Below are 20,523 nucleotides of genomic sequence, written 5' to 3'. Positions count from 1 at the left end.
ATTGAAGCTGTAGCAGAGGACTATTATTCCTGTGCAAGTCATCAATCTCCACTGCCTAGCAGTCACTCAGGCTGATGTGGCTAAATAACATTAGGCCTTAACCACTCTGTCAAGAAAGAGCTACTAGAATCACAGACTGGAACTGATCATTAACATTTGCACATAACCCCTATCTTGCAAAAGAGAAAATGGGGGCCTAAGAAAGCTGAGTGAGTTGCCTAACACTACACAGCTAGTTAATGGCAGAGCCTGAACTAAAACCCAATTGCTTTTCACTGTGCTCTGCTGCCACTGAACAAAGGAACTCCTGGAGCAAGAATTTTATTTTTTTTTAACTAGCTCATCCCTTTATTTCCCTACCCTGACCCCATCACTCTCAGCCTTTCTGCAAGCTCTGCCAGGCCTGGGAAGGGTGGAGCCAGCACAGCTGCTGCTCTGAGTCCAAGAAAAAGTAAACAGAAAGCTATTTATTTGACGCTCTCTTGTACCATGAGGTTCATGTAATCAAAAGGAGGCCAAAGTTGATAAGAAAATACAATTCTGGGCAAGGTTACCCGGAAGTCTCAAAGGTTGCCTGCACCTTTAGGGCACTTTCCTACCTTGCCAATCAGTATCTTACCCAGAGTGGGCATTTGGTAACTATTAATGATCGATCACGAGGGCTCAAAGCCATTGAGCACCAAGAAGCTTTTTTGTGTCTTTCTTCTGTGAAGAGGGGGCATGTTGGCAGTGGCATGCAGGTGGTCAGAAGAGCCAGAGTCATTGGGCATCATCCCAACTGGATCCGTCTGGCTCCTCTTGATGAGAGACTCTTCCTTGTGTGCTAAGCATGATGTCATATCTGGATGGTGGCCCCTGGAAGTGTAAAGAGCTATTGCAGTCGAGAACCACCACCCACCTTCTGCGGATGTTGACATTTCCTTTTACTCGGTTAGAGTTAGTTTTCTGGTCGATACTGGGGATAGTTGGGAGGCATGGGAAGAAAGGGGGTGCTTAGCCAGCCTCAAATGATGATGTGATTGCCAATTAAGATTACAAATGGAGTCCTTTGACTCCATTAACTGGATGAACTAGGCTCCTTGAGCCCATGCCCAGCAGTATCAGCTGGCAGATGCTGTGCTTTGAGAGGAAGGACTAGCTCTACAGAGATAAATGTAAAAGATAGAGATTCGTGTACCTCTTCCCATCTAGCATGTGTATGCAAATCTGAGCCCAGATGGATATTGTCCAGTTCAGAAGGGCCATCTTCTCAAGCAGTTAGAAATAGTTGGGTCTCTAGGCCACCATTTAGGAAAGGGAATGACAAGGATGGCTAAGTAGCCAGCTTACTGGGATGCAGTCAAACTACAGCCACCATGCTGTGACCCCTTCTGCAGGGGGCTGGCTCCGTCCTCTCCAGCTTGCCAGGTGATTGGCAATGTGGACACTCGTGTCACAGGCCAGCCAGGCTCTCAGAGCCTGCAGCATTCGTTTTTTCCCCAGGAGTGTGTCAGTGAACGTTTGCCAAGTGTGTCCAATGTGCCAGGTTCTGCTAGGGGCTAGAATATAAAAACGAATACAGCTGAGGCACTGCCCTCAAGGAGCTCACTGTGGCAGGGGAAAGAGGGACACGGAAGCAGACACATTACAGGCCAACCAGGTGCTGACTGTGGGAGTTGGAGGGGAGTGAGGAAGACACCACAGACCAGTGGTGCTCCTCTTCCAGCATGAACCGTGCTGTCACTGTATTAGTCTGTTTTGTGTTGCTTTTAACAAAATACCTGGATCTGGGTGATTTCTAAAGAAGACTAAATTTATTGCTTACAGTTTCTGAGGCTGGGAAGTCCAAAATCCATCTGGTGTTGGTGACAGCGACCCACGGGTCTCACATTGCAAGATGGTGGAAGCAGAGAGAGAGACAGACTCTCCTTTTCTTTTAAAGCCCTCAGAACCACGCCCTGGCCACAATTTTTAATCAGTTCACCATGACATGGGGCATGGTCCAACAATCCAATCACCTCTTCAAGGCTGCACCTTTCAATTACCATAGTAGGATTTCCCACCCTCTTAACAGTCACAGTGGGGCTAAGTTTCTAATACATAAAACTTGGGGGACACAATTCAAACTTCAGTGAATTTTGGGGAGACATAATTCAATCCACTACATTCTGCCCCTGGCCCCCCAAAACTCATATATTTTCACATGCAAGTATATTCATTTCAACCCCCAAGTCTTAACTTGTTTCAACTCAAAAGTCCATCGTTCAAAGTCCCATCTGTGAAATCAATATAAGTTATCTACTTCCAAGATACAATGGTGGGATTAAGATAGGGTACATATTCCCATTCCAAAAGGAAAAAATAGGCCAAAAGAAAGGTGTAACAGGTCCCAAACAAGTCTGAAACCCAGCAGGGCAGGCATTAAATCTTAAAGCTGGTGAATCATATACTTTGACTCCATGTTTGGTGTCCTCTGCACACTGGTGTGGGAGTTAGGTCCCCAAGTCCTCTTGGGCAACTCTGCTCCTATGGCTTTCCGGGTCTCAGGCCACACTACACCTCTCCCAGGCTGGTGTTCCACTCTCATAGCTCCACAGGTCTGGGGTCTCCATGGCAGTCCCACTCTCACGGCTCCACTAGACATGGTGCTGATGGGGTTTCTCTGCTGCAACTCTGACCCCATGTTTCCATTGGGCATTGCTCTAGTGAAGGCTGTCTGCGGTGACTCCTTCCCTGCGACAGATCTCTTGCTGGGCCCCCAGACTTTTCCATACATCCTTTGAAATCAGGGTGGAGGCTCCCAAGCCCTCCCAGCTCTGGCATTCTGGGAGTCTGCAGACTTAACACCATATGGACTCTGCTAAGGCTTCTGGCTTATATTTTCCAAAGCTGCACATCCAGCCACACCTGGGGCCAATTTAGCCATGGCTGGGGCAGCCAAAGCAGCTGGGGAGCTGGTGTGGGGAGAAGTATCCTAAGGTGGCCCTGGGCAGTGAGCCCGTGGAGGGCACCTCAGGCCTGTTCCCCAAGACCATTTTGTCTCCATAGGTTTTGGGGCCTGAAATGAAAGGGTTAGCCCCAGAGGCTTCTGTAATGCCTTCAGGGCCTTTTCCCGCTTCTCTTGATAATCCCTTTCCTTTATACTAATCTTCTCAGCACCCTTGGATTTTTCTTCTAAAAGTGCTCTCTGCTTCTCTACCACACGGCCAGGCTGCAAATTTTCCAAATCTATATGCTCTGCTTCCCTTTTAAATTCTGGCTTTATGTCGTGCCTTTGCCACCATAACTTAGAGCAGGCTGTTACAAGTAGCCATGCAGCTTCCTGAATGTTTTGCTGCTTAGAAATTTCTTCTGCCAAATACTCTGGTTCACAACTCTTAAGTTCCAATTTCCACAAAGTCCTAGGGCATGGACACAATGCAGCCAAGTTCCTTGCCAGTTCACAGCAAGGGTGAGCTTTGCCCTAATTTCCAATAAGTCCCTTCTCATTTACATCTGAGACCTTCTCAGAATGGCCTTTACTGTCCATATTTTTATCAGCATTCTGCTCACCACCATTTAACCAGTCTCTAAAAAGTTCCAAATCCTCCCTAGTTTTCTTGTCTTCTAAACTTTTACCAGCATCTTGGCCTTTTCTAGCCTGTCCCTCCAGATTCCTGCAGGCTCTCCTCAACACCCAGTTCCAAAGCTGTTTCCACATTTTCAAGCATTTGTTATAAGCAGCACCCCAACTCCTGGAACCGGTTTTCTGTATTAGTCCGTTTTGTGTTGCTTGTAACAAAATACCTGGATCTGAGTGATTTCTAAAGAAAACTAAATTTATTGCTAATAGTTTCTGAGGCTGGGAGGTCCAAAGTCCATCTGCTGGTGGCGACAGCAACCCAGGGGTCTCACATTGCAAGAGGGTGGAAACAGAGAGAGCAGAGACACAGACTCTCCTCTTCATTTAAGGCCCTCAGAACCACACTCCTGACCACCATTTTTAATCCATTCACTACTGCATGGTACTAAAATCTAATCACTTCTTCAAGGCTCTACCTTTCAATTGCCAAAATAGGGTTTCCTACACTCTTAACCATCACAGTGGGGGCTAAGTTTCTAATACATAAAATTTGGGGGACACAATTTAAGCTTCAGTGAGTTTTGGGGGTGACGTAATTCAATTCACTTCAGTCACTCACAGAGCTCCTCAAAGGAAGGAGCCCACCTCCCATTCTGCAGGTGTCTGGACGGGAACACCCTTGGCATTTCTCTCCTCCTGGAGCCTTGTACTGCTTGCCAGCTTGAAATAGGAGCTTGGTAGCCATCTGCAAACTTGAACACTCTGGGGGAAAGGAGTGCATTTTCAGAAGTGTAGGCACTGTCAGTAGAAATGTGTTCAAACACAGTTCAGTGCAGAAGTAGACAGTAGAAAAGATGTCACTAACTTCTCCTACCCTTCTAGGCTGGAATAGAATGGGCAGTGGCCACACTGGCAAATGCCATGTGCTTAGTGCCACTCAGACAGAATGATAAGCAGATGGCTCCTGGCCTGACCCATGACAGTGCTTCTTGGTAACGAGGTTCAGCCTTCCAAGGAAGCCTTTCAGGGTTACAACAGTGAAAGCTCTGTGAGGGCAAGGACCTCATCTGTCTTGGTCACCGTCATATTCCTGCTGGCTAGTACTGCACCTGGTACATGGTAGCCAGTGGTTAAGTATTTGTTGCTGAGTGAAATCTTGAATCCAGGCTCCTCCTGGTAGGCCCTGCTGGCCTGAGAGAGCATGAGATAGTCACAGGTTGTTTCATAGTTCAAACTTCTTTATCAAGGAATTGGTCTGAGATCCTCTGAGAATATTCCCTGTCATATCGCATGTCCCAAGCCCTTTCCTCCCTCCCTGGGGGGAGGGCAAGAATATGACCCCTGATTTTTTTTTTTTTAAAGGATGACCGGTAAGGGGATCTCAACCCTTGGCTTGGTGTTGTCAACACCACACTCAGCCAGTGAGCGAACCAGCCATCCCTATATAGGATCCGAACCCATGGCCTGGTGTTATCAGCACTGCACTCTCCTGAGTGAGCCGCGGGCCGGCCCTTATGACCCCTGATTATTAAGGGACATATCAGATGCACCCCTGCTGCTCATGTCCTCAAGTTGATCACTCGGGCCGGTTGTCAAAGTGCGTGTAGGGCAGCATCTGAAATTAGGCCAAGGTCATGGTCCCACTGCCAAAGGGCAGAGCTGGACTGTATGCTTCCTTCCATTTCCTCCCATGCATTGGAAGTCTGTGGAAAGCCAAGTTGTTTGGGTTTCTTGTTTATTCTGAAGTTCCTCAAACTAGTTCCTCAATTTCAGAACCAGTCACCAGTGACAATAATGAACTTGAAACCTCCTCCCTTATAGGGAGCCTGAGTCTGTCTCTCTTCATCTTCTAATACAGGTAGACCCTGATTGAAACCAGTCCCCCCTGTGAAAACCAGGTTTACAAACCCAAAAAGGAGTTGAGTGGTGAGATTGATCATAGCCCAGGGTACTGCTACTTGTTTAGAATTCAGTCTGAAAGGTTAGATAAGGAGAGTTGTTTTTCACAACCAAAACGCTTGTAGTGATGACTTCAGGCTTGGCAAGATCACAAAGTGCATTTTGACTCATCAAAGAAACTGTGTTTGGCACAATTTTAGCATTGAAGGCAGCTGATAGCACTGCAATCTTTGGAAATTGGTCACTGCTGAATGGTATACAGTGCAGACCCCACTTGATCACAAAATTCAGTAACACAAAATACCCTCACTTGCAGATTGCAGTAACACTTGAAATGTTTTTGTGTGCATACATAAAAAAATTCCTTGCTACTTATTGTATAAAATGAATTACACACCTGGCTATGTTTTTTTCCTCAATACTACTTCCTCTCCCTCATGTTCTCTACATTCTAATTCCATGTTGGTGCCGGCCCGTGGCTCACTTTGAAAAGTGTGGTGCTGATAACACCAAGGCCATGGGTTTTGATCCCTGTATAGGGATGGCTGGTTCGCTCAGTTGGGAGAGCGTGGTGCTGACAACACCAAGTCATGGGTTAAGATCCCCTTACCAGTCATCTTTTAAAAAAATTTTAAAAAAAAAATAATAATAATAATTCCATGTTGGTGTCTGTGGATCAGTTATGCCCCCTGTGGTATCTTTTCCACTTGCTCTTGGCTCTCCTCGTGCAAAAGATTTGAGTTGAATTGAAAATGTCCTTGTAACACTTTTATTTTAAAATTGATAAAATGCCCTATGTCTGGGGCCTGGGGACACAGTACTGATCACATTTATGAAGATAGTAGCTGATGCTCAAGGCTTTGTTATAAAAGATAGCCTCAAGAAGCCGGAGCCAGGCTTTATGAAATGAATGGCAAATTTGAATTTTTTCAAATTCATAGAAATGATCTTTGGGATGGGCCCAGCTATGCTGGGCATGGGTGGGCTAAGGAACACAGGTCTGCCACAAGTCCAGCCTAGAGTCTTTGTACCCATTGCTTTTTCCAGAACATAGGGGGAAAAAAAAACCCCTGCTTTTTCCAGAACATAGGCTTACTCTGCTCATGCTTCCTAATTAAGGTGCTCCCTCCTAGGTCAGTACTTGGGTTACTCACTCACAAACCTTTGGCTTGTGGCAGCTTCTGCATTTGAGTCCCTTTTTTTTTTCCTACTTTTTTCCAAGTCACACAATAAAGAGTCCCAATTTTTAAAGCTCAGATCATTTTGAAAGTGGATACAGTAGGCTGCCTGATTAGCTCAGTTGATAGAACATGGTGCTGACAACACCAAGGTCAAGGGTTCGAATCCCCATACCGGCCAGCCACCATAAACCAAAACCAAAACAAAAAAAGAAGAAAGTGGATAGAGTGTCATGATTATGAGTATGGGCTTTGACATAGAATTTCCTTGTACAAATCCTGCTGCTGCATTTCCCTGCAATGTGGCCTTGGGAAAATTACTTGACCTGCTATAAGTTTCTTCCTCCATATAAAGAGAATAATAGTAGTATCTTGCTCACAGAGTTGTGAGGATTCCAGAAACACTGCATACATTACCTAGTACATAGTATGCACTAATAGCTGCCATTATTATTAATTTGTATTATTATTGATAACCAGCTTGTGATCATGTATATACAAATAGCAGATTGTTGAAAACACCCAAAGATGACCACGGGACAACTAATTTCAACTCTAGCTGCCAAGGAATTGTGGGTCCTGGTTCCTCATGACCCAAGGAATTGTGGGTCATTCCTCACCATTTAGAGCTGAGGCACTGCCAGGGGTCACAGAAGCCGGATGGATGTGCAGAATACTCTTCAAAGAACATGCTCATGGGTTGTCCTTTTCTTGCTGACCACGCTGTCCCTCTGCTCTTGAGATTCTCCTCCTCCTCCTTTGACAGGGTCTGTCCAGACTTTTCGTCTGATACTAGGGCTGCTGGCTAGAATCTAGGGAGGGTGGGTCCCAGGTCTGCATAGACAGGGACTTTCAAACAACTTGCACTTCCATTCACCATAAGGACTCCCATCTTGTAACGGCTTCTGTCTCACTGGAGGTTCAGCTAACATTTATGGAGCCCCCACTGCATGCCAAGTACTGTAATGGGAAACTTAAACATTGTTTCTTGCATTTAATCATCCTAAAAAATCCTGTTATGTAGGTTTGAAAATCTGTATTTTACAGATAGTATACTTGAGTCTCAGATTAAGTGACCTGCCCATGGTCACACACCAGAGTGTTGAGAGACTAAGATTTGAACTCAGACCTTTTGACTCGAACATCATCCTGTTATGTAACTGGTCGGCCATCTCTCAGGATTAGAAAATGATGTGCTGAGGTGATGTGATGATCTTCTGATTTTAGGACATTTTGTGGTTCCTTTATCAATTATTTATCCATCTGCCCATCTTCTCCCATACTAGATTGTAAGCACCTTAAGGGCAAGGATAGTATCTTTCCAATAAATAAGGAATATAATGTTTGGGAACCACCCATCTGATCCTACCTACTTCCATGACACATAGAAACAGGAGAAAAGAGCACACTAACAAAAGGATCACACAGAAATTCCAATCCCAGGAATTTCCCACCTAGAATTACTTGCACTTCCAAGATACAAAGATGTGACTAAAGGTGGGTTTTTTGCAGTATTACTTATAAGTGAAAAATTGGAAACAAAGTCCATCCATAGAATAGGTGGAGAAATGATGGTACATCTATACCATGTTATCTTATGGAGCCATTAAAAGAATGAAACAAATCTACATATGCTGAAATGGAACAGTACTTACAATATATTGTTAAGTGAAAGATGTGGCTTGTATAATATTATGTGTGTATAATCCCATGTTTATTTAAAAAATAGTTCCAAGCTGTATGTTTGTATGCATAGTAATAGAGCTAGAAGGATTTACACCAAACTTGTGTTTCTTTTCGTTTGTTTTTTGTTCTTTTGTTTTTGTTTTTTATTTAATTTTTTATTGTAACATAGTTGAATGTACATATCTGTGGGTTGCAGAATTGAATATCAATATTCCTGAGCAATATGTGATGCTCAAATCAGAATAATTATTATATTCAATAATATACACTGTCATTGCTATTCGTGGCCCTTTCCCAATTCCTCCTTCCCCCTCCCTTCCCACTTCAGTTCTCCTTTTGAAAGTTCAATGTATTATTGTGAATGTTGTATCTTTCTTTTATTTACATGTTTATTATTTTAGCTCCCACTTATGAGTGAGAACATACAGTATTTCTCTTTCTGTGTTTCTTACGTTGTGGGGAAGAGGGAACAGTGCAGAAATTGCTTTTTTGCTCTATGTACTTTTGTATTGTTTAAATTTTTATAATGAACAAATACTTCTTTTGTATTTGAAAAAAATTTTTTTAGGGCAGAGTCAGAGATTATATAAAGAAAATAAGAGAGGCTAGCCAGAAAAACCTGCCTCCCTTGGATTTCCCGGACTGGGCCCAGCCTGCCCATTTCACCCCTTCACATAAGGAGCGGAGGAGGGGCCAGTGTTTTTCTCTCTGGTCCAGTTCTGCTACTCTTTCTGGGGCCACTCATTCCCAGGAGTGCCCCTTACACCCCACGCCAGTGCAGGCCTCCAACCACTGCACATATTTGTTGTTGGATGATAATAAATAAAGACCGGGGAGTGCTGGCCATCGGAGTTGACAGCCGTCTCTGAGCCCCTTCCTACTTAAGTCACAACTGATCAAACTTGCAGTTGCAAGAGAGAACAGGAAAGGGAGTGAAATAAAAACCAAAATGGGAGCAAGTTCACCCATTGCATGCCTCCTGCTTTCGTGGTCCATTTGCCAGAGCTAGTGACCAGCCCCAGAGGTTCTGGTGAGTTCTCTCACAGGTGTGCACAGCGTGGGGCAGGGGGAAGCAGCTTATCACGTGCTTATTAAGCCCCACTCACAAACGTGGACCAGGCGCCTCCCAAATTCTCTTCCCATACCAAAAGGTCCTTGTTTAGTTAGAGCTTATTTTCATTATAAAAGTGATACCCTACAGAGAACATCTGTGGAGGGAGATGCAAGAAGCTGGTAATGAGCACTGCCTTAGAGGAGTGGGGGAAGGATGGGAAGGACTTATGCTTTTCACTGTATATCCCTTTCTTTTTTTTTTAAAACCACTTAGAAACATTATCTATTAAAAAATGAAAACTAGGGGGCTGGCTGGTTACTCAGTTGGTTAGAGCACAGCCTTATAATACCAAGGTCGTGGGATGGGATCCCCATACTGGCCAGCTGCCAAAAAAATTGAAAAAAAAAAAAAGGAAAACTGAGAAAACTGATATATGCTCACTGAAAAAAAGGTGGCAAAATTAGAAGAGTATAATAAATATTAAAACATCCATAGGCCCACCACCAAGAGAATCATTGCTACATATCTGTACTAGGTGTCTGTGTTTTTATAAATGTTGGCATAATATACAGATACGTGTTATGTGGGATCATACTGTAGATATAATTCTGTACTTTTTCTAGTACCATTATATCCCAAAAGCATTTCTCCATATTGTTAAAAATTATTTATAAACATTTTTAATGGATGTGCCATGATTTATTTAATAATTATCCTTCTCCTGTAATTAGAATTTTTTAATTCCAGTGTTTTACTATTATAGAGGTACTCTGAACATCTTTGATTGTGCCTCTTTTTCTGTATTTCTATTTGCTCCATACCTAGATTGCAATTCTAGGAGTTGTGCATACAAAAAGCAGTTATCTTCTCTTGGTATAATGTTTATGGTCTCTCGAGTCCTTTTATCTACATTATTTCATTTGATGAGTAAAAGGGAGTGAGGGTGTGAGTAAGGGCCAGCGTGAGGGGAGGAGAGAGGAAACAAGGCACTGTGGGTGGTCAGAAAAGGAGGCCATCAGTGCAGTGAAGCTGCTGGGAGGGGTTTTGTGAAGGTAGAGGCCTGAGCTTCACCTCTGAAGGACCAGCAGCATGTGCAGGGTGGCCCACACAAGAAAGTGGCACACATGGAGACATACACATGGAGACATGTGGAGTTGAGTAGGTGGGGGTGTGGAGAGATCAGACTGGCCAGAGACAAACCCTGTGTTTAGGGAAACAGTGGTCAGGTAGATTATGGACCACAGAGTTGGGCCTGGTTCCATCAGCAGTTATCTTTGCGCTTGAGGTTGTCTTAAAGGCACGATGATTTAGGATTAGCTTGGCATCAGTGTGGGATGGATGGAGGTCAGGGAAAAGCTGGAAGTAGGTAAGACCTGTGCTAATGGAATAGATGTGAGCTAATTAAGATGCCTTAAACTTCTGAAGGGGCCTTGTAGACAGCAGTGTTTCTGTGTGCCTGGGATTAGCCAACATTGCCAGGCATGTGGTGGGGCTTAGAGGAGTCATAAGTTTTATTCCATACATTTTATTTACCCTGCAGTTTGACCTGTGGAATTGGCGGCGAGACTGAGTTTTTGTGGGCATGTTAGGTTTCTTTTTTATAACTGATCTATAAGAATTTAATGATTAATGTACCTTCACATTTCATATCCTCCTTAATGGGAAATGCTTATGCAGAAATCACTCTCCTGGGAATCAGGTTTCAAGCTGGCCAGTGAGCAGGTTTTGAGATTCCTCCTGCTGAGTTTCACTCAGAGTGCCCAAGTGCGGACCCCAGTGATGCCCCTTCTTCCTTCCTCAGACATCTGTCCCTAGATCCCAGTGATCATATGCCCCCTCCTTCTCTCCACCTGAGGGAAATAATTAATGAAGTCTTCCACAGGCCTGTAACTTGTGATACTGTTAGTCCAGGCCAGGGTGGGGGACTGTACCAATGGCAGGGTTTTCATCTAATGTCCAGCATTCCCTATCTGCCCTTACCCTGTAAGTTCCTCCAGTCTGGAACTCTGCCCCCAATTCAGAGGAATTCAGAATTATACCCCCTTCACTCTTCTGAGAATTTAAACCGTGAGAGTGTAAGAGGACCAAGCACATGTCCGTGATCTGGAACCTGAACTTCATCTCCAGCCTCCTCGCCTGCAGCTGCCCGACTTAAGCTTTACCCACCAGCAACTTCAAACTGTTGTGATTCCTACGTAGAGTCACCTCTGTGCCTTACCTTTTGCCGTCCCCTCTACCTGGAATAGCCTCTCTTTTTTCTTGGGCAATTGATGTTTATCCTTGAGACCCAGCCCAGGCATCACCTCCTTTAGGAAGCCTTTCCTGACACCCCCAGGCTGGGCTGGCTGTCCCTCTGTGTGTCCCTCTCTGTGTCCCTCCCTTGCATCTGCTGTGTGTGTCTCTGTCCTTGCACTCCTGTATCGTATTGTACTCTCCTGACTGCTTGTCTCTCTCCCCTAGTAGACTGTGAGTTCCTCAAAGGACTGCGTCTTCTTCCTCAGTGTCCTCCCAGCGCTCAGCGCAGGGCCCAGCACCCAGCAGACCCCATACATGCGCAAGGACTGCTGTGTTGTCACATCCTGCAGCACTCTGCACTTGGACAGGACACTCTGAAGCCAACACCTTACTCACCATAAAGCCTCAACCTGCCCTCAGTCACTGGATTCTGACGTTCTTTATCGGGTGCCTGTATATGATTGTTGTATCTTTTTGTCTTAAGTATTTTGTCTGATATTAATATTACATGGTTTTGGTTAGTATTGGTCCAGCATCTCTCTTTCTATCCCTTTATTTTCAACTTTTCTGTACAATTTTGTTTCTTTTAGTCAGGCTCTAGCTGAATCTTTTTTAATCCTATCTGATTTGTCTGTTTTTTAATCTATTTGTGTGTATTGTGATTAATAATATATTAATATTTTGGCTCATTTCTGCCACCTTATGTTTTCATTTTATATTTATTGTCCTTTTTGCTTCTTTTTTCCTCCTTTCCTTGCGTTCTGTTAGAATGACAAAGTTTTCTATTTTTCCTTCTTTACTCTTCTGGTTTGGAAACTCTGAATTGTATTTCTGTTCTTACAGTAGTTACTCTTACATTTAACATGTGTACTTAACTGTAACTTTTCTAATGAAATTTAGATATTTTCTTATGTAAGTTCTCCAAAAAGGCAAGGGTCTTATTACTCTTTACCCTATTGAGCAAGCCACTCCACTCTTCTTTCTTATTATTGTTGTCTAAAGTTTAATGTTTTTAAATGGTTTTAACTAATTTTTTAATATTTAATTGTTAATTAAATCGACTAACATATTGTATCAGTTCCTACCCACTGTTTCTGACATCTCATTTCTTTTCTCTGGCTTACTTTTCTGCTTTCCAAAGCACTTCCTTCAGTGGTTCTTTCAGTGAAGGTAGTGCCATCTTACCTAGAACTCTCGTTTGTGTATGTATGTATTGTGTGTGGATTTGTTCAGTTGTTTTAAGGAAATGAAATGACCTGTTAAAGCTAATCAAGTTAAAAATCATAACACCCCAGGAGGACGGACTGGTACAACTCAACTAGAAGTCTGACAGATTTGTTGCTGATGCAACCCTTGCTGACGAGACCCCTCATGTTTTGTTCTTGTATTTCCTACATGGGCTAAGAAATTATTACCAACAGTAGATAGGCAGACCCTGGGGGTAAAATATGGGTTATAATATCCATGTGAATAGTAATACTGCTCAGTTTCTGGATGTTTTGGGTACCTCTGCCAACAAATTGTTATTCTAGAAAGGAACTGGTGATCCTTGGGTCCCAGGGGAATGGGCCAGAAGTGTCCTGGATTGAGCCCTAGCCCCATGTTAGATATTCTAGTTGTATAAAATGCGCCTCATTTGTTCCTGCAGTTAACTTAAGTCTCTGAGCCTCAGTTTCTTTATCTATAAAATGGGAACAATATTACCAATCTTGCAAGGTTGCTGTGAGGTACATCGATAATACAGATAAAGCACCTAGCACAATGCCCAGCACACAAAAGACATTTATGAACGGAAGTGGTTATTACATTTCTTGGCACTTAGGAGACACTCACTGAACACTTGCTGAGTGGTGAATGCAGGAGTCTACCATGAAAGGTTTCATTGAGGAGCTAGGTCATAAAGGATAGGTGAGATTTGGGCAGACATTAATAAAGGAGGACAGAAAGAAGGCATTCCCTATGAGAGGAACTGTGAGTGAAGGAAGAGAATCAGAGGGTTGCGCATGCAGCCCTGCTCAGGCAAGTGAAAGCATCAGTCTGGCTGGAACAGAGGTTGGGGTGGGCAGTGGGGAGCTCTGGGAGGGCAGGCAGAGCAGAAAGGGGAGCCAGGGCTAAGCATATATGTGGATCTTTGGGTCCACCTGGCCAGAAGGCTGTTTTGCCAGGCCAGCTCACTCTGCCTGGCACTTGCCTTTGGTTCCCCTGCCTGCATAGACCTTCATTTCATTTTTGATAGGCAGAGTCTTGCCCAGTGTGGCCTGGTGGCCAGACAAGCTGAAAGCTTAAAAGAGGAAGCATCAGGATGAAATTGGTTTTCAACCAATACCTTATTAAGGAAGTTGAGTCATTCTACTTCTGCTATTTATCCCCTCTGGGCATTCAGAGAAGGACAAATTTTTACTTCCAGATGAAATAGTCATGACAGGGATTTGCCCTGGCCCCTCAGTGGACATTCTCAAGATGGATTTTTATTTTCAAGACAGATTTTTATTTTTATTTTCCTTTCATGTATGGAGAACTAAGGCTCCATAGTGTGGAATGTCTAAGGTAAGGCTCAAGATGCCTTGACTATATGGTGCTGAAACAGAGAAGTCCCACCATCTCAGGGATGGGTTTTAGAAGCCTGGTGACAGGCAAGGGGATGAACATTCATTTAGCATCTTCTATTGGCCAGGCAAATTGATCAGCATTTCATGTCCTCTCCTTCACTCAGTCCTCAAGTCAACTCTGAGGAAGCTAAGAGAAGAAACTTACAGCATTTAAGTGGCCTGTTCAAGGCTTATATGTGGGCTCAGGAGGCAGCAGCCCGGGTTCAACCCCAGTTTGTAACTGCGTAAACTTTTTGGCATGCTACTGAACTTCTCTAATCATATCTTCACATCTGAAAATGAGATTAATAGTGGCAGGTGTTTAATAAATATTGACAATTATTGTTTAGAATTGGAGTCATCCAGCCCTCAAACAGTCCTGACAAGTCAGTTACATTCTGGGAACTAGAAGGAACCTCAAAAAATTTCCTAGGCCACTGGTTTCCAAACTCTTGGAGACCTAGGATTCTACAGGGGTCCTTGGTAAGTGGAGGGAAGCTGAGTGTAAGGAACTCTCACCCACCTCCTTTAGTCAGAGCAGCTGTTTCTAGTGTGGGTTACATGCAGTTGCATGCTCCTAGCTCTTTTATATATCGGGGTTTGAGGTATGATTTCATTTGACAGAAATGGTCCTGCTGCTTTTTTTTTAAAAAGTTGCCAAGCTATAACCCATAACTTCTGGTTCCTGGTCTTGTGTTCTCACTGTACTGTACTTACTAAAACAGGGAACTGAAATAATGATACATTTTAGAAAGGTTACCATCTTTGAAGACCAACATTTAAAACATTACTTTTGTACCTTTCAGTGAATCAAAAATTCATTTAGCCTAAACGTCATTTCTGTCCCAGAATCCTAGGAACAGAAATTTTGCTGTCATAGAAAACATTGCTGTGATAGTGTTGGGCCCTCATTGTCCAATAGAACGTTCTGTAGTGATGGAAATGTTCTCTATCTGCACTGTTTAATATTGTAGCCAGTGTGGCAGAGAAACTGATCTTTAAATTTTATTTAATTACATGTAAATAGCCGTATGGTGCAAGCGGCTACCATTTTAGACATTGTGGCCATAGAGTATAGAGCAGGGGTCAGATGGTAGTCTCCGGTCCCTTAGCATCAGAATCACCTAGAGAACTTGTCAAAGTACAGATTCTGGGCCTAACACCCAGTGACTCTGATTCAGTAGGTTTTAAGAACTCATCTGGATATGCTAATTGCAGTCAGGTTGGAAACCACTGTATTAGAGAGCTCTATTTTGGAATGGAAGAAAAGAACCAGAACCAGGCATTTAGCCCTAGCACCAATCTTCTGGGAGGACTAAGAGCAACCTTCTGGGGAGTGGCAGATCCTTGGAGTATGTGGCGAAGCTATGGACCTCTTCCCTAGGAAAATACAAATTGCATATATTTTCTGGGGCTCACAGACCTCCCTGAAGCCATCCTTGGGCCAGATAAAGAACTCATACAGCTATGCCCAGGAGTTGATCTGGTACCATCCCAGTCATTCTTACCCCAAGACTTCTCCAGGGGACCATTGAGGCCCCACAGAAGAGAGAGCAGGCGTGTTTATCATCAGGCCTGAAAGGATGAGTTCCATTCCTTTCCTTTCCTCTTTTGTTTTCATGGCTTGTGGGTGAGCCAGTGGGTTTGACTGTTGCCCTGCTCACGTCCTCAGCTCTGATGCAGAGAGCAGCTGGACGGAGGCCCTGATCCTCCCTCCATGAGCATGCTGGGCTCCCCTCTCCTTGGAGGAGAGATTGAGGCCAAGGCTGCTGAGCTCAGAGCCTCCTTTGCAGTACCCTGATGACTCATCCAACAGTATTGGAGGCCTGAATGGAGCTGGGAGAGTGTGCAGGCCAAGTCTTGGATCAGGATTTTGACTTGCTGTTAGAGGCAGAGACCTAATTGACTCCCACTTGGTCTTCAGTCCCCACACACTGCAGGAGAGAGAAGGGGCCAAGCTGCAGGGCTGTGAGCTGGGTGAACAGCCAGCAGTCAAAGCCCAGGGCTGGGGAGGCCACCTGGCCGGCATCCCAGGCTTCATACAGAACCCTGGTTTTTGTAGACCAGAACCATGGAGAAGTGGGGAAGGAGAGCAGGAGCAAACATGTATGTATGTGTAGGAGGGCTGCTGTCATACCAGTGTCCCAAGAATAGCCTCTTGGACTTGGAGGCTGTTCGGTGAGAGTCTGAGTCATAGTCATGTGGCCCAGGAAAGCCAGCTGCAGGAGAAGCTTTACAGCTCCCAGGCCGTGATTTTGTGCCCCTGGGAGGTGAGGGTCAGCCTGTTTTCTCCATGCCCTTCACAGGTTCAGCTGCCATCTGCGGGGTCAGCTTCTCAACAGCCTTCTTGTTACTGTCTGCCTGCCAGATTGTCAGATGAGTCATCAGGGCACTGCAAAGGAGGCTCTGAGCTCGGCGGCCTCGGCCTCAGCCTCAGCCTCAGCCTCAACCTCTCCTCCAGGGAGAGGGGCGCCGGGTGTGCTCATAGAGAGAGGATCGGGGCCCCTGGCTGGCTGCCCAGCTGAGCGGATGGCTCCTGGGCTGCGGGAGTGCCCCACAGCTTTTCTGGAGGATCTCTAGCTCAGGGTGAGCTGTCTGGAACACTGGGCTGGGCCATGCCAGGCAGAGACAGGCTATGTGAGCCCGAGCACAGCTAGATCTGAATGGCTGGCTGTTCTCGGGGTAGCTACTGCCACCTGGCCCTGTTTTTCTCATTAATCAGATGGGATTCTGTCTTCCTGCTTGGTGCTCAGGATCTTCCTGTCTCTGAAGGTCATGGGAAAGTGCTCTTCGTCCTTTGAGTCCCTTGTTCAGCCAACATCAGTTGTCTCATCTGTGCCCCGCTGTGCTGTACACTGGGGGTGCCACCATGTGCCTTACCTCTGCCCTTAGGATCCTTCTGACCAGGAAGGACCATGGGTTTTCTCTCCTTGTGTTTGCCTGCAACCCAGGGGCTGGGGAGTGGGCAGCACGGACTAAAGAGCCCGGGGTCTGGGTCTGCCCCTGCCACACGTGGGCTGAGAGACGTTGGGCTAGTCTCCACTTAATTAGGCCTGAGATTCTCCAAATAAAAAGGAGCAGGTTAAAGTGACGTTGAGCTCCCTGTAAGCACACCTCTACTACTGTTAGGCTTGGAGAATTTAGTTTGCCCTTTAGATTTCATTTCCGCTGGAAAAGAGGCTGAGAAAGGTAACCTCTACTCTAGGCCTTATCAGTTCTTTTTCGGAGGTGGAGTGTGTTGGGGAAGCATGTGGTGGAATGAAACTATGATTGCAAGAAAAATAGCCTGCCTTGGAGGCCTTTCACCTAATCAGAAGTCAGAATCCCCCTAAGACTTCTTAAGATCATCAAGTGACTGTGAGGTTGCCCATTCGGCCTCCTTAGCAACTGGCCTCCAGAACCAAATCCAGGCATTCATGCTGGAAGCTGGAGCTGCTCTGAGTTCAAAGTTAGGAGGCTCCTGAAGGCAGAGATGCAGGGAACAAATTAATAGTGACCAGCAAACCCCACCCCCTTCCCAATCGAAAGGCCCAGCCTTTCGTAGCCATCGTGGGGAAAAGATGAGTGAGGCCGGTGCAGTAGGAGGACGCTTCCGCCTCGTGGTCCTCGCTTTCCCACTGTCTCCTTTCCTCTTTGGGCCTGACCGGGCAAAAGGCCAGAGGTACTGTAACTTTGGCTTCACGCGGTCTGCCTTTCTTTTTTTTTTTTTTTAAAGATGACCGGTAAGGGGATCCTAACCCTTGACTTGGTGTTGTCAGCACCATGCTCTCCCAAGTGAGCTAACCGGCCATCCCTATATAGGATCCGAACCCGTGGCCTTGTTGTTATCAGCACCGCACTCTACCGAGTGAGCCATGGGCCGGCCCCACGTGGTCTACCTTTCTGCCCAGAGAACAAACAGAAGTGATCCAGGCTTCATGGAGCTACAGCAGGGAAGACCAAAGCTGTTAGTAACACCTTTAAGACCAACCTACTATCAGAGAGCAATTATGAAAAAACTGTCTGCATTTGGTGACTTTTCAGGATTTGTTTAAAGCAAGTCACACCCCAGAGGGGCCCTGCCCTGTGAAAAAGTCCCAGTCTTTTAAAAGGTTTCCAAATGGTAACCATCTCAGATCGGTGCTGTTCTCTTTCATGACAATCTGGTCTATGTGCTGTTGGCCCAAATTGTTGGCAACAGTGGGCTGCTCTCCCTTGCAGCATCCTCAGCGATGCACAGGGCTGGGTGAGGCAGGACCCAGAGAGAAGTGAATTCTCGTGCTTTGTCCTATTTTTAGAGGTACAGGTTGGTGTTAGGGTCTCTGATGTGAATTCTACTACTAATGTCGCCTGAAAAAAAAATGATACAAGAAGTTTGCAGCCAGTGCGTTTGGACATTAGAGGAGAAAACGTGTGCCTTCTGGAGACTCACAAGCAGATGAGTCTTGGGAAAGAAGTCAAGTGCTGAGTACCATTTGCATGTTGAGTTTTAGACTTTATAATATGTATACATACACACATACTCTCTCGTATATGCATGTATCTACCTCCTGCCAGGGGACAAAACAAAACCTTGATTCTCTTCACTTGAAGAAAGCCCCTGTGGTCTGTGTAGACATGTACTTTAAGAAGGCAAGGCTGTGTGGGGTCAGTGAGGTGGTGGTGATCTTAAAGGATGGGATTCACCACGCTGTCCTGGGGATGCAAAGTTCGCCATAAAACAAACAACAGACAAAGATTTAGCCCTTAAAAAGGCAAGAAGGAACCAACCCAATATTTGCGCTACATTTGTGTCCCCGAGGGAATGGGCTGGAATCCTCCTGTTGGGCACAGTGCAGAAATCCGTTTATGTTGGGGCGCTGATAGCCTGGGGGCCTACACCACGTGGGACATGTGGAGATGTTGAGCGGTTGACTCCATTACCATTTGGGGTGTTTGGAGGATAAATATGTGTGGCCTAAAGAGGCAGAGACCCTTTTCTCCCTTTCTCCTCCAACCCGTGCCTCCTGTGCCCCCTGGTCTGGGACCCTGAGTGACCTGTTCTGTTTGGTTTCTGTTTGGTCTCTCTCAGGGTGAGCGTGAGCCTGGGAAATGGCAGTGATGGAAATGGCCTGCCCAGGCGCCCCTGGCTCAGCAGTCGGGCAGCAGAAGGAGCTCGCCAAAGCCAAGGAGAAGCCACCACCGATGGGGAAGAAGCAGAGCCCCGTTTACAAGCTGCAGGCAGTAGAGAAGAGCCCCGTGTTCTGCGGGAAGTGGGAGATCCTGAACGACGTGATCACCAAAGGCACAGCCAAGGAAGGCTCTGAGGGAGGGCCAGCCGCCATCTCCATCATCGCCCAGGCCGAATGTAAGGGCCGGGGGTGGTTGTGCGTGCAGGGGCAGGTGGCTGGGCACAGGGGAGGCCAGGCCCAGGGTCCACTTTGGCAGAGAGAGGTCAGGATGACCACTCTACAAGACTCTAACGAGACACAACTGGGGGTCCAGGCCCAGACTCAATGTGAAGTGGGAACTGTACAAGTGCCGGGATGGCACACAGATGGGAGTCGTGGCAAATGGAGGCTATGCCTGTCGTGACCAGAGCAGGAGAAGAGAGCTGGGAGGCAAGACTTCTTGGGGGCCCTTTGCAGGATTGTTAAGCAGGCCACTAACCTTCTCCTGTGACCTTGAGCAGCCTGAGCGTCTGGAGAGGCCCCAGACAGGAAAGGCCAGGTGTCCTGGAAAGCCCCGGCTGGTGCATGGAGGCCCTTCCCCACCTTTCACCTAGAGGTGCCCCACCCCATAGGACAAACACCCTGCTCTTGGGCTTGCTGGGCCAGTCCAGGGGCAGCAGGCAACCCCAGGGTGAGGCCTGGTCGTGCCCTTTATGCTTCTACTCAGTGGTGGTGGCCGTCCCCTGATAGAAGCTTCCAGGAGGTCCGGGTGGGGCCAGGGGTTCTCCTCTCTCTCCAGCAGCCACCCTCCAACCCAGAGGTTTGTTGGGGTGGAATCTGGAGAGCCAGACAGCTTGCCATGGCATTTCCCACATCTACATATCTTTCCTCTCGTCTCCCAATTCCTTCTGGTTGGTTTTTGAAGAGAGATAAGAGAATAAAAATGAAAGTGTAGTGAGTGACATAATAATGGCGATACACACACTTATGTGCACATACCTATATAAATATATAATAGATTATATTTATTGAGCTTTTTAGAATAGCCTCTATGTACTGTGCGCCAGGTGCCGTGTTGAGGGTTTGATATGGGTTATCTCACTTAAGCGCCACTTACTCCAAGTGAGTGAAGCGAAGTGGGCACCCGTATGCCCCCCATATTTTAGGTGTCCCTCTGCTCTTGCCCATTCAGCTGGGAGGGAGAGGGGACACA

At 45.9% G+C, this 20,523-nt stretch overlaps 1 protein-coding gene across 1 annotated transcript in view; it reads left to right on the top strand.

Annotated features, from left to right (window-relative positions):
- The window catches only part of MAP3K14 (mitogen-activated protein kinase kinase kinase 14), a 44,724-nt gene that overhangs the window by 5,967 nt on the left and 18,234 nt on the right, over positions 1-20,523 (top strand). The window contains exon 2 of the mRNA XM_063080979.1: positions 19,232-19,507. Coding sequence (XP_062937049.1) covers positions 19,252-19,507 — 256 coding nt within the window. The 5' untranslated portion in view covers positions 19,232-19,251. The remainder of the gene's footprint in view (positions 1-19,231; positions 19,508-20,523) is intronic.

The sequence above is a fragment of the Cynocephalus volans genome, chromosome 16, assembly GCF_027409185.1.
Source record: "Cynocephalus volans isolate mCynVol1 chromosome 16, mCynVol1.pri, whole genome shotgun sequence".
Taxonomy (NCBI): Eukaryota; Metazoa; Chordata; class Mammalia; order Dermoptera; family Cynocephalidae; genus Cynocephalus; species Cynocephalus volans.
The sequence above is the reverse complement of the archived record's forward strand: the minus strand, read 5'-3'. Positions and strand labels throughout refer to the sequence as shown.